The 12,949-nt window shown below is 47.6% G+C and overlaps 1 protein-coding gene across 2 annotated transcripts in view; it reads left to right on the plus strand.

Annotated features, from left to right (window-relative positions):
* Positions 1-1,029: 1,029 nt before the first annotated feature.
* Positions 1,030-12,949, plus strand: part of TFCP2L1 (transcription factor CP2 like 1) — a 33,893-nt gene continuing 21,973 nt past the window's right edge. For both annotated transcript variants that reach the window (XR_006180339.1, XM_042877961.1), the window contains exons 1-2: positions 1,030-1,201; positions 3,867-4,018. Coding sequence is in view for 1 of the 2 variants with exons in the window: in XM_042877961.1 (XP_042733895.1) it covers positions 1,140-1,201; positions 3,867-4,018 (214 nt within the window). In the remaining variant the exon portion in view is untranslated. The remainder of the gene's footprint in view (positions 1,202-3,866; positions 4,019-12,949) is intronic.

The following is a 12,949-nucleotide window of genomic DNA, read 5'->3' on the forward strand; positions in this document are numbered from 1 at the left end:
GTTTTTTTTCTTTTCCTTTTGCAGAGGGGAAAAAAGGAGCAGAATGTGCGTCTTCACTTCAGTCGCGTCAGTGCAAAGTCTTGTCTCAAAGTGCTGAGAAACTGACCTAGTGAAGCAGATAGAGGGCATGCGTGTTTTCTGCTCAGTGCTCAGCTGTGGGGACTGTAATGACCAATGAAGCAGTAGAACAAACTTTTGGGTGGAAGAACAATAGCACCCTGATATGAAAGTACATGTATTGATGCTTGAAGGGTGGGTTTTGCTTGATTTTATTTTTTTTAATCAGAAGGCTATGTGCTTAGAGATCTAGCTCCTCTTTATGTCATCTTGATCTAACCGTTATGGCTGTGAGATTTCACTGGGTTAGGGCTGTGGCAGTGAGAGTGGAAGAGAGTGCTGCGTGCTCCATAGAGGAGCAGAGACACGGGCAGCAGTGTGGTAGATTTGGAGGGGGTACCTGATCACAGGATCAGGAAGGCTGGAAAACACCTCTAAAATCATGCAGTCCAACCCATCCCCACCGCGCCCGCTGCCCACATCCCTCAGTGCCACATCTCCACGGCTCTTGAACACCTCCAAAGATGGTGCAGACAGTGCCTCCACCACCTCCCCAGGCAGTCTGTGCCAGCACATCACCACTCTTTCAGAGAAAAAACGTTTCCTAATACCCAACCTGACTCTCCTCCGACACAACTTGAGGCCATTCCCTCTCGTCCCATCGCTGTTACGCGGGAGCAGAGGCTGACCCCCCTCGCCACAACCTCCTTCCAGGAGGTTGATACCGTACGAACACATATCCTAACGCTGGCCTCCAGTGGCTACAAACCACCGTTTGCACAAAAGCCGTCCCAGGGCAGGCAGCACCGCCCCATCCGCACGGAACCACCTGCGCCCCGCGGCGGCGGCGCGGCTGTGCGGGGCGGGCCGGGGGAGGTCCCGGTGCTCCGCAGCGCAGCCAACCCGCGCCCGCCGGGGTTGGGCCATAAAAGCGCCGGGAGCCGTCGGGGCCGCGACTGGAGTTGGTGGGAGGTGGTGGTAGCAGTGGGTTGTGAGCCCCGGGGTGGGCAGCCCGGCTGGGACACTTCTCGTCCCCGCTCCCAGCGACCGCGCCGGGCTCCCCCCTCCCCGCTGTCCCCAAGATGCTGTTTTGGCACACGCAGCCGGAGCACTACAACCAGCACTCGACCGGCAGCTATCTGCGGTGAGTCCCCGCGGGGTAACGCACAGGGATCGGCCCGGGGGAGCCCTTCTCGCTGAGAGCCGCGGGCTCCTTTTTCCCGTCCTTCTCTATTAGCGGGGCTCGGCGGTGCCGCGGCTGCTGCCGGCCCCGCTCGGCGCGGAGCTGCCTCCTCTTTTGGGGACGATGGGCGAGCAGCTCGCAATTTCACTTTCTCGACTCGCCTAAACCAGCTTTTTCCTGCCTCTGCACAGTCGCGTTTAATTAAGTGTTCCTAATTTAAGCTCTAAAGGGCTGCGAAACAATAGTCTGCAACATGTGTAGCGCAAACCCGTGTTTCCTCCCCCCAAGAAGACAACAAAGCAGGCAACTTTAGGAGTTTCCTTTCTGCTGGGTGCTTATGAATTGTTTTTTTATGAATATCTATGGCCGGAGTTTCAGAGGGTGCCGATGGCTGCGGTTGTGCTGAGTTGTGGCACCCTGTGTGCACCCCTAAGGCTGCTGCAGGAGCACACCGAGTCCAGGCAGCACCAGGTTGGACAGCAAGAGGGGGTTCTGCCCCAGAGGGCAGTGGGCATAGGATGGGCTGCCCAGGGTGGTGGGCACAGCCCTGAGCTGCTGGAGCTCAGAGAGTGCTGGAGCACTGCTCTCAGGCATAAGGTTTGGTTATTGGTTGGCCTTGTGAGGAGCCAGGAGTTGGACTTGATGGTCCTTGTGGGTTCCTTCTATTGTGGGGTTCTCTGTGGGTTTGCAACATCACAGTGTTGCAGGATCATCCTGTCTGGGTCAGGCTTGACCATGCCATTCAGCATACTGAATGAATGTTTGTTGCTATAGCTATGAGGGTTCTTGAGCTGGGGCTCAAAGCCCTCAACTCACATTGATTGGAATGTTAACTGTTGGCTTCAGATGCTTTGGGGAAGGTCAGCTGGGTTAAACACCCAGTTCTTGTGGAGAGTTGTAATTGCGACCAATTCCTGGGAGCCTGTTGAGACGTGTGCTTCTAGAGAGAGCCCTCTGCTCTGGGCTGTGCTTCCCAGGGCTGCCCGTGCCCACAGGCTGGCTGAGACTGCACCAAGCAAGCTGAAGTTGTGCAGACCCCTTCCCGTGGGTCATACTTCTGTACAGTCAAAGCCTTTGCAACAGCTGTGTAAGTTCTGATGTACCGCAGCGCTGTGTGTATTTGCAATGACAGTAAGACAGTGCTGCAGAGTAACCCTGTGGATCTTCATTGTCACGGGAACCCTGCATGTATCTCACTCTGAGCCCTGCCTCAGACACCTTTCTCTCTTCCCCGGTACATTGTCCAATCCTTGGTTAATGGCAGAACCCCAGTGCTTCAGCATAGAGGTGAACATTGGGAGAGTTTGAGGATCTCACCCACCTGCTTTTCTCAAGACTTGGTTTGCAGCCTTGAGCTAAGAGTTGAGCAAATAGTGCCATGTCTTTTATACTTGCACCTTAGAGCTTCTTTCAGCCCCTTGTTCGCATCTTCTTTCTGTGTTGCAAGCACTTCTGGCAAGGTGAAATGTTTCATAGGGGGTTGATCCAAAGCTGTGGTATCTGTTCAGACATCTTCTGAGGCATTTCTCTCACTTCATTACCATGGTCAATCATCAACACTGAGAGGAAAAAATCCTCTCAATGGCCACAGTTGGGTAAGAGCAAGCAGTGGTTACCTCAGTGATGCCAGCAAGTAAGTGGGGCTGGGTGCCTTGGAGTTGGTGGTAGTGCAGAGGGGTGCAGCTAGGGGGGAAAATGGAAACAGAGGGGTGTTCCTTTGTCCTTGCTGATAAGCGGAGTGGCACGGTTTGCTCTCTGGTTTTGTTTCTTAACAGGAGCCCCGTGTGTGAGCTGGGTACTTCAGCTCTGTTGCAAACTGCTGCCCCATTTCACTGGTGACCTGGGCAGCCTTCAAGGTTGTGGGTGTTAGGATTGAGTGCAAGGTGGATCATTAACAGAACAGGCAAGGAAAATTTGTAATGGCCTTTCCATAGGGAGCATGCCTGTATGCGCGGGCATGCTCCTGAACAGTTCTTATTAGAGCTTCTTGTGTGTGGGAATTCCAGGGGAACAGAACTGCATGCAGCCTCTGCTGGGAATCTTGGGTCTTCATGCATATAGAGGGAATGGACTGGGGGGGGGAGGAAAATCTGATTACTTACGCTGAATTCTCTGTTTTCAGCATAATCTTTCTAATTGGGAAGGATACGGTGTGTTAAGTAGGTGGACACAACAACCAGAGAAGTTAGAGGTGTGGGAAAGGCTAATGTGGCTCACCAGCATTAGATGTGCGAAGATAAGGATGCTGGTTCCTGGCATCTCTTTGTGCTAATGGTTCTGTTGTGCTCTCAGCATTGCTGACATCTGTTCCGCTTGGGGTTAGCGTGGGCCGGGAGCAGTCTGGCTGCGAGTCAGCATGCAGGTCAGTGCAAATGTCTTGTAAAGGAGCGAGATCTGGGACTGCACCCAGCTCCTTGTGAAGCTGCTGCTGAGCACCTGTGTGCTTCCATGAAAGCAGAAGTTGCCTTGTCACGTTATGGAGGCTAAATTTATTCTTAGCTGTCATAACTCAGTGTTCCTCTGGAGATCATCTCCATTATCTCAGAGCATACAATCAAATCCAGATTGAGAGCAGAATATTCCACAGAGTCTTTGTAAATAAATGTGTGTGAACTGTGTGTTTCAGAGATGTCCTTGCGCTGCCGATCTTCAAGCAGGAGGAACCACAGCTGTCTCCTGAGAATGAAGCCAAACTGCCTCCCTTTCAGTACGTCCTCTGCACAGCCACATCCCCTGCTGTGAAGCTGCACGAAGAAACCCTGACCTACCTCAACCAAGGTAGGGTTTGTACTGCGTGGAGGAGGGCACATACCCTGGGAATGATTCATGAGAGAGAGATTGAATTCCATACTGGTGCATCACTGGGAGGGCAGTGGGAAGGGGGAAAGGGGATGGAGGAAAGGACAATGTGGCATGTAAGAGTAAAAAATTAAAGATTCCTCAACTCATACAAAATGATGAAGTACCGTTGATTAATTGTTGACTTAAAGCATCATGCATAGTTTCATGTAGCCAGGTACTGGCTTGATCTCCAGCAGTCTGAAATACGGCCTCCTACCTGCGTCTTGAAAGGCCAGGTGAATTCAGCAGGTGGGCAAGCTTTGGACTCGGGGAGGGACCTTGACATTGCATGCCCTTGAGAGCTACTGGAGGGCATCATTGCTGCAGTGGATGAGATAGCAAGTACCTGTGGGTTTCTCAGTGCTCTCAGCAGAGGATGGTGTTGCTCCCACTGGCTGGGTGATGTGGCTCTGATCTGCTGAGTCCCTGACTTGACAAGTTTATGGGGTTCATAGTAGCAAGGTCCTCCATAACGGACCTCATAGCATAATTTTTATGCGAGGCCCTGAGTTTCCCTGGACGTTTTTTTCCTTTGTCAGAATTTGTGCATACGCATCTGTGGTTGGAGATTGGCTGTCTCTTTGTAGTACCTCCTGCATATGGGTCCCAGAGGGATAAGACATCTCCAGGCACAGACTATGCAAAAACATACTACACTTAATTTCTGCTAGTTTGATAACAAGGGCATTACAATAGCATCAGTCTGAGGGCTGTTTGCCCTGTGTTACTGGTGTCTCCTCTAGCTTCTGAGCACTGCCCCAGCTCCTCAAGCTCTGTGCATTGAATGTGAAGCTCACTTCAGTGTCTCTGTCTGGATTTCTTTCAGTGTTTGTGCAAAGCAGAGCCCTGACCCCCTCTTTCCTCCCTCCTCCCCAACCCCATGGGCTCTGACACCCTCCGGGTATGTCTGGCTGTTGGATCTGTTTTGCTGGTAGGCCCAGAGAGCCCTGCTAGAAAGTGCTGCAGGCTTTACCCAAGAAGCTCAGATGCCATGTAGATTGAAGATTGCTTAAGATTTGTGACTGTGTTCCTGGTTTATCCATTCAAATACAGCAAAATCCCAGCAGGTGACATGGGGCATGTCAAAGGTGAGATGAGCATAGACTGTGTTCTGCTTACTGTCGTGAATATTTGTCTCCTGCTCCATCTTGACACAGTACTGACTTAATTCCTTGACAGGCCACCAGATGCCAGGTATCTTCTGCACCCGTCTTCCATCTCCCAAGGGGGCAGTTGGGGATGTGCCCTGGGGAGTGAGGCTGGACAGTTTAGAGGAACAAAGCAGGAGTGAGACTGGACGAAGCCATGCAGTAGGCAAGAGCTGGGAAGGGGTTTGGGGAAGAACTGTAATGCTGTTGCTTTGCCATGAAAGATGGAAAGAGCATCTTTTCTTATGGGATCTTCAAGGTAATTAGTTGTAAAAGATGCTACATCTCCTTCCTTCTAAGTTGAACAGCTCATTGCCTTCTATTCTTGACAGAAACTTCACATCTTCCTGCCACCTTCTTAGCAGTATTCTTACCTCACTTCTTTAAGTTCCTAAGCAATTTTTTTTGCACATTACACTGTGCTCTTCTTAGTTTCTTTAAGATCCTCTTGACATTCAGTTGAAATCCAAGGCTATGCAGTATGCCTGCCTTAAAAGCCGTTCTGCCATACTTGGCAAGTTGCTTCAGAATCAACACCAGCAGCTGCACTCCTGTTCCCAGCATTGATTCCTTTTTGGTAGGAAGGGCAGGCCTTGGCCCTAACCTCCTCTTCCTCAGTGCTTTGTCATTTAAACTGAAATCCCTTGCCTGTGCTAGTTAGGAAAAAGGGATTGTAGGGATATGACCTGCTGTGAGGAGCTGGTGTAATCAGTGAGGTTGGTTGTGTATACAATAAGAGGATACTAAGCACACGTTTCCATCAGCTGTGGTCAGAACCAACAGATATTTCTCTGATGTGATATTAGTGGGGATGTTGCTTGGGGTTAAAAAGTTATGAGGATTTGTCTTGCAATAGATTTTTATGCTTAGGAATGCCTACGTAAAAGATTTATTTTCTATTAACATCTGTGTTAAGAACTTGTTCTTTTTCTGTTGAGCTCGTGAATAGAAAGTAACAGCAGAAATGAAAATTCTTGAGGCAGAAGAGAAACACTTCTGTGGAAACTACTTTTGATTTTTTTGATTTTTTTTTTTTTTTTTTTTTTTTTTTTTTTTAAACTGAATAGTTTCCCAGAGGATACCTACTGTGCAGTTATTTTCCTCTCACTCCTCCAAAGTCAGAGGAAAGTGCTGCAACTCCTCACGGGTTGAAACCTGTTCAACAGAAGCCAGGGAATCCCACCCAGGTGCTGCCATGCAGTTCTGAATTGCTCTTAGTACAAGCTGAGGTAAGACTAACACAAAGTTCATCATCAAAGTAGAAGAACTATGCTGTGTGAGCCTGAGGTGGGACATGGAGGGAACCTCGGGGCAGCTCAGGTCTTGGTAGCTGTAGCATAGCAGAAGAGCTGACTGACTTCAGCATGCTGTGACTGTGGTACCATTCCAGAAAGCAGCACAGACCATTCCTTACACCTTATTGCCTTACGCTGACATAAGAAAAGGGACACTTCTTGCACCTTACCCTCTTTCTGTGCTTATCGTGGTCTGGCTAAATACTGTTACACAAAACTTCCTTCTTGCGTGTATGCTTGAGTTTTGGGTCAGATGACCTTAGCAAATGGCTAACTTCATTAATGTGTCCTTCTACCCTGTCTGTGCTGAGAGCTTCAGTCACAGCTGGCTCCTAGTAACAGAGATACAAAGAAAAAGTGGCTGTCCCAGTTCCAACAAACCCATTCACCTCCAGTGCAGTGACATATCCAGACTATGAAGACTGGTTTGGGGGTTTTTGGCTGCTTCAGTATTTGGCTGACTGACTCTTGCAATGTGTTATCCAAAAATGCTTCCCTGGCTGGAGCTCTTCACTACTCAGTAGCAGACCTTCTGTCACTGTGCAGCAGCTATTCTCCCTGCCTTGGGATGCTCCCTCAGGACCAGTTCAGTGTTGGAGAATGACCGGTTCAGTAGATAGCCCGTGTACAGAGATAGGAAGAAGAAAGGTCTGGTCTTACAGAGCATGATGGCTTCTGCTGAGCCTTGGGTGGCCCTGGGGAGTTGGTCAGTGGCACTGTGGAGGTAGAGGACTTTAGCCCTAGCTCCCCACAAAGACGAGGGAAAAATCCAAGTGGAGTCCTGATCTGCAGAGGCTGTTCTTAGCAAGGCTGAGGGTGCAAAGGGGAAGGTCGTGTGAAGTTGACTTGGGGACGTTCACCAGTGGCAGGCTCCCAAGCTTGTCTGCTCTGGTCTGAAACCACAAATGCTCACTGGCCACAGCTCTAGAACTAGCCAGTAAATCAAGCATCTAGAGTCAAATCTTCAGCCCGCTTTCCAAAGACTGACTCATTACACTTGTCTTTCCTGATCTCTTCCCTTCTGTGTCCCACATTCCTTGAGAAATTGGAGCCAGAGCCCTGTTAGTCTCAATTCAACGTGATCTTAGTTTGGTAATCCTTAAGGCAGTCCGTATGGTCAGAGATCTTTACTGGACTGCATTAGAATTACTCATCTGACAGCTGTAATATAGACATGTTACCATGGTGCCTTAAAACCACTTCCCCTTTGGTCCACGAAGCTGGTAAAGGTGTGTCCTCACACAAGGAGCTGCTGCTGGCACTGTTCCCTTGGTCAGGGAGCACTTCATCACCTATCGTTTTTTGGAACTAGCCTGCCTTTTAGCACTATTGCAATGTCTCTTGTGGATAGGGATTTTTCAGACAAACAATCAACCAGCAACCATATTACAAACTACTGCTTTAGCAAGCGGTCTTGGTGCAGTTGCATGTTCCATGGTCTGCAGTCATATGGGGTGTGGTTTGAGCAGGGCTGGTTGAAACTAGTTTCAGACATGGACAGAAACGGGAGTAATGAAGGTGGTTCCAGAAACTGTACCAGGAGGAATGCAGAGGAAACAAGCACTCTACAGCAGATCTGAATGCTAATAAATGTGAGGAAATAAAATCATTAAAAAAAAATAAATTAAAAAAGGGCACACTCGCACACAAAAAAGCCCAACAAACGACACAAAGCAAAACTCATTGCTCAAGGGACTTGGCTTGTAGTGCCAGAACCACATGTGGAGCATGAGCTGTTCCAGTCATGATTTTGTTTCATGACCAGTGTTGGGTTGGCTCAGAGCCAGAGATCTAAATTGCTCGGAATAGAGGGTGGGTCCGGGCTGATGGCAGGAGTCACTGAGACCCAGCTGTGTGCCAGACCCAGCCCTGTCCCTTAGCAGTGCTTGAGAGTAGCAGGCCATCACCTGCTTGTGAAGTTTTCCTGCTCTCCAGGTCTGTGGTTTATGACTTGTGGTCCTCAGCCACGCGAGGATTTTCACATGCAGCCGGTTGGAGTTAGGAAGGCTGGCCACCTCTGCTTCGCAGGGTCTTCCAAGAGTTAGTTAGTTTTATTGCCAGTCCTAGACAGTTCGGAAAACAAACAAGCCAAAAACCCAAACCATGAGAGAAAACCACGAACATCCAAGAAGACCTGTGATGTTATTGGGAGCATAGCTGTTGTGGTGCATAAGCAACAGATGCCTCACAAAGCTAAAGATGGTCTGAGTTGGGTTCTGTCACGCACAAACAAAAGCTCCAGATATTGGGTCCTCAGGAGTGGATCCAGGTCCAAGATGTGTTTGTGTAAACTTGTACACTTGAAACTGCTGTTGTAGGTTTTTTGGCTGTTGTCCTGCTTCAGCTCACTAGAGACATGTTGTGGTTTCCCTTCCAAGGAAAGGCGTGGAGAGCGCAGAGGATAAATGGAAGGTGGTTGCTTGGGTAGATGTCATTGCTTACAACAAAACCTTTGCCTCCCTTAAAAATTTAAAGTTCATACAGTTGGCTAATCTTCTACAGGCAAGGAACTCAGTTTTAAATACTGAGATTTACAGTAAATGAAAAAAGCTGTTTTCTGTTGACGTTAACTCATACGTAATTGGGTTTTTATGGGGTCACAACTGTCGGAATGTTTGTAGTTTTCCTGGAACAGTTCTTTATTTGCCTAAATGAAGTGTAGAGAAGGCTGATTGACCAGCTCTGACTGGGTGTGCTTCTGGTTTAATTATAGCTCTGCTTGTGGGGAGACTTTTGCTTTGTCCCATCAGAAGAACCAACTCTCCCTATAAATTGCTGCTGCTAGTGGCCAGCTCCCGGGTGTTTCACACTGCTGGTGGCCTGTCCCTTGTGAACATGCACTCTACCTTTGCCTGAGTGTCACTGAGGCCGTGAATATCAGGTGCTTCCTAGTGGCTGCCCACCTGTGCATCCATCATCCCTATGGCACACAATGTGACATGCCGTTCTGGTCCTCTCCTCCTTTCCTGGCTTTGGGTAGCTTCAAGAAGTGCCTGTCAAAGGCTGTCTTTTCTGTTTCTGAGGATGTTTTTTTCCTTTTGGTTCTTGTGCTGTACTCCTTTGTTTTTGGAGAAGGCATTTGTCTCCTACCTTTCTCTGAAGACAGCTCTGATGTCTCAGCTGAAGCTGTTATTCGTGCTAGCAGCGATTTCCCCATATGCTTGGCAGCTCTGTCTTTGCTTGGCAGCCCGGGATAAACAACCCTGTCTCCAAACCACACTATCCCTAAACTCACTATGAATCTTGCTTCAGATGACAGGGCACCTCTGCATAAGTAGAGCATCTGACTTCTGTTGCCCTTAGGAAGCTAGAATCTCAGTTGTCTTTTAACCAAGAGCCTGTTTTCTATTCGTTTGGTAATACTGCTGTTAACATCTGGATGAAATTCAAATGGGATTGTGAACTTGCTGGATCGTAGCCTGTGCACAACTCCTACTGGAAGCCCCTAGACTGCATTTTGTTCTCCCACTTCCATAAATCTTCAATATCTGTGAAGGAAGGAAGTGCTCAGAAGTAGCTGTGAGTATAGTGAAAATTCAGAATATCTACAAGATTTTTTTTTCCTTCCCTGTCATTTTTTTTTTTTTTAACTTTTCTCCATTATCCATATCTCCTTTCAGATTTCTGTAATTTTGAGAGAAACTTTTGCCTAAGTTTCTACATTTGGACTGTATCAATGAACTTGTCAATCTGAGGTGACATTTCAATTTTCCACTCACTTTTTCCCAACTTGCAGTATCCTTCCTATAAGACATATGTTAACAGTAAGAAACTTACAGAAGAGCGTCCTTTTGACAAGGTTAACTGTTTCTATGGGAATTATATATGATACCTTATCTCTAAGGAGGCTGGAAAAAAAAACCAAAAACATTTTTGCCTCCAACCAAGCATTTATTTTATGTTTCTGAAACTATACGGCACGTACTTGAGCAGTAAGATTTCTCTTGTCCTGGCTTGCTGTCGTATTTCTGAGCTGTACTTGCTGTGATGGGGCATTTGTCAGTTGGAGTAGCCAGGTGCACGAGTGGGGCTTCCTTTCTCTAGCACATTTCTCCACATTACTGCAGAAATGTGGTGGAGGGGCTGATTTCCCTGAGGGCTGATTGGGGTCAGCAGTCACATTCGGCCCTTCTGCATCCCTCTTCAGCACCCTCACCAGGGACCATTCTTCTTAGTTATCTGAAGCTCAAGTAAATATTACACACCAAGCTAGTCTTGCAGAGCTATAAAACCTGTTGTCCAAATTGACTCAGTACAGGTTGAAACCAGAAAAAGCCTGCTTGTTTTAATTACACAGAGGGGGCTAAGCTTTTCTGAACTAGTCAGATGTGACCCAGATAGTCCTGGGTGTACATGCTAGAGAGCTGGAAGTACAGGAAGAAATTATTTTCTCAAGTCAGATTTTTTTTTTTCCCTCTTTTCCATTAGAAGTCCATAATTTCTTCAGTGATTGATTTGTTTTAAAAATCAAAACTTATACCAGGTCTTCAATTAGGTGAGATTATAGAATCGTGGAATTGTAGGGATTGAAAGAGACCTCTGGGGACCATCAAGTCCAGCTCCCCTGCTAAAGCAGGTTCCCTGCAGATTAGTTGGTGGGGTTCAGCAGAGTAGACAAGGTGTGTGCAAGAGAAGAACAAGTGCACACAGTGACAGTAGCAACTGAGAGTGTTTCTGAGTGTATTAGCTGTTTTTGTATCCTTGATTCGAAGCTAGGCTGTAGCCTTGGAGGAGTTACATATACGTCCCACTCATCTGAGTGGAAAGCACTGTAAATGAAGAGTGTTTATTTTATGCCTGTTAGCTATGAAGTGTCACCACTGTAAAATGAACTATCCTCAGAAGTCTGGGAAGATGAGTGTTCAGCCAAATGTTCATATAGTAAATGAGCACTGGAGTTTTCTTCCAGCAAACTTTGCTCTGAGGCATGTGTTTGGCTTTCCACAAGAAAGAGGCAGAAAAAGAGAAAGAAGGGGACAAAGAAACCCCCCCCCCAGAGCTCTGAGGAGATCGTAAAAGGAGGAGAAGCTCAGGAAGAGGCATGATGACAGTGCAGCTCTATGGCATGGTGGAAGAACTGGTCATGGAATAGGTCCATTAGGTTCCTCTGGTGGTAATGGCAAGTAGGGCAGCTATTTTTGATATTGCACTCAGATGGGTAGCGAACTCCATTGGAAGTGGCTCCAAACAGTGGCACCAAGATAGCTTTGCTGCAAAGAGAAACAGGCAGGAAATAAGTGGAAGGATGCTTGAGACTGCAGATACTGAAGTAAGGCATGTATGCAGCGTGGTTGGTATAACCACGTTCAGAGAGAGAGACTGCAAACGAGGAGTTTATGACCGTTGGTCTGACTGGACAGCTTGATATGGATGCAGCCTGAACACTGAATACCAGCTGCTGGGAAGCTGTGGCCAGGGAAGGGTTGACTGTCTTCGCCCTGCCCCATCCCTGGCCACTTATAACTGGCTGCTCTTGAAGATGAGATGTGGGACATGATGGATTTGGTGTGTCAGGATGACTCTTATGTTCCTTTTGCTTTGCCTGGCCCACAGTTGGTCCTCCTCTGCAGGATTTCCATGCTCCTAGCGTAGCGGGAGCTTTCAGGGTGGCCTATTGTGTAGCAGCTGAATTCACAATATCCTCTGGATAAACATCTCCTAGAGCATCTTGTCAAAGGAGGATGCAATAAGCAACTGCAGAATATCCAGCGCCATTTGTGGCCTGGAAAGGGAGGATTCCGCCCTTGTTCCTTGTCTTGAGAATGTCTGCACATGGGACACTTTGGCAGGTGTTATGCTAAGCTATACTTTTGCTTTTGCCTGTCAAAAAAGGTGTGGGCAATCAAGCATGCAAGTTGAGATGCCAGCTCTGTCACTCTTGCCTGTTTATTCTGTGGACCCATTAATCTTGTCAGATAAATGTGTGTGTGTGTGCCTGATGGCCTAAATAGTTGCATTTGGTTGCTTTAAAGGTGATCCTCCTGCCTGCTGGATGTGCCTTGGGCGGGGGTAAAAGCTGTTTCTTTTTTCCTCCCCCCTCCTTCTGCATGCTGCATTCATCTGTCAGCATTCCTTTGCCTTTATCTTTGCGCTATTTAGGATGTCCATATAAAGTTGCTAAATGGAATTTTTATTGGCCAGCTTGGCTTAATAATCAAACAGTTTCCAGGCTGGTTCTGTCCAGTGCTGTGTGGATCCATTCTGTGAAAGAGAACTCGCAATTATTATTATTTTTTTCTTGTCTACTGACTTCTATCACAGATATTGCTCAGTGTAAGGTTAGGTTTTAATTAATTGCTGGAAAAGCAAGCAGACAACTTGGCTAGATTAAGTAAACTCAGATTGGTCTGGAACAGCAGCAGCCTAATAGAAAGTGAGTGTATCGTATTGATGCATTGTGCAGAAAACCACAGAATGCATAGTGG

This window comes from Lagopus leucura, unplaced genomic scaffold (assembly GCF_019238085.1).
Source record: "Lagopus leucura isolate 7727_CA_CO unplaced genomic scaffold, USGS_WTPT01 Super-Scaffold_100019, whole genome shotgun sequence".
NCBI classification, from domain to species: Eukaryota; Metazoa; Chordata; class Aves; order Galliformes; family Phasianidae; genus Lagopus; species Lagopus leucura.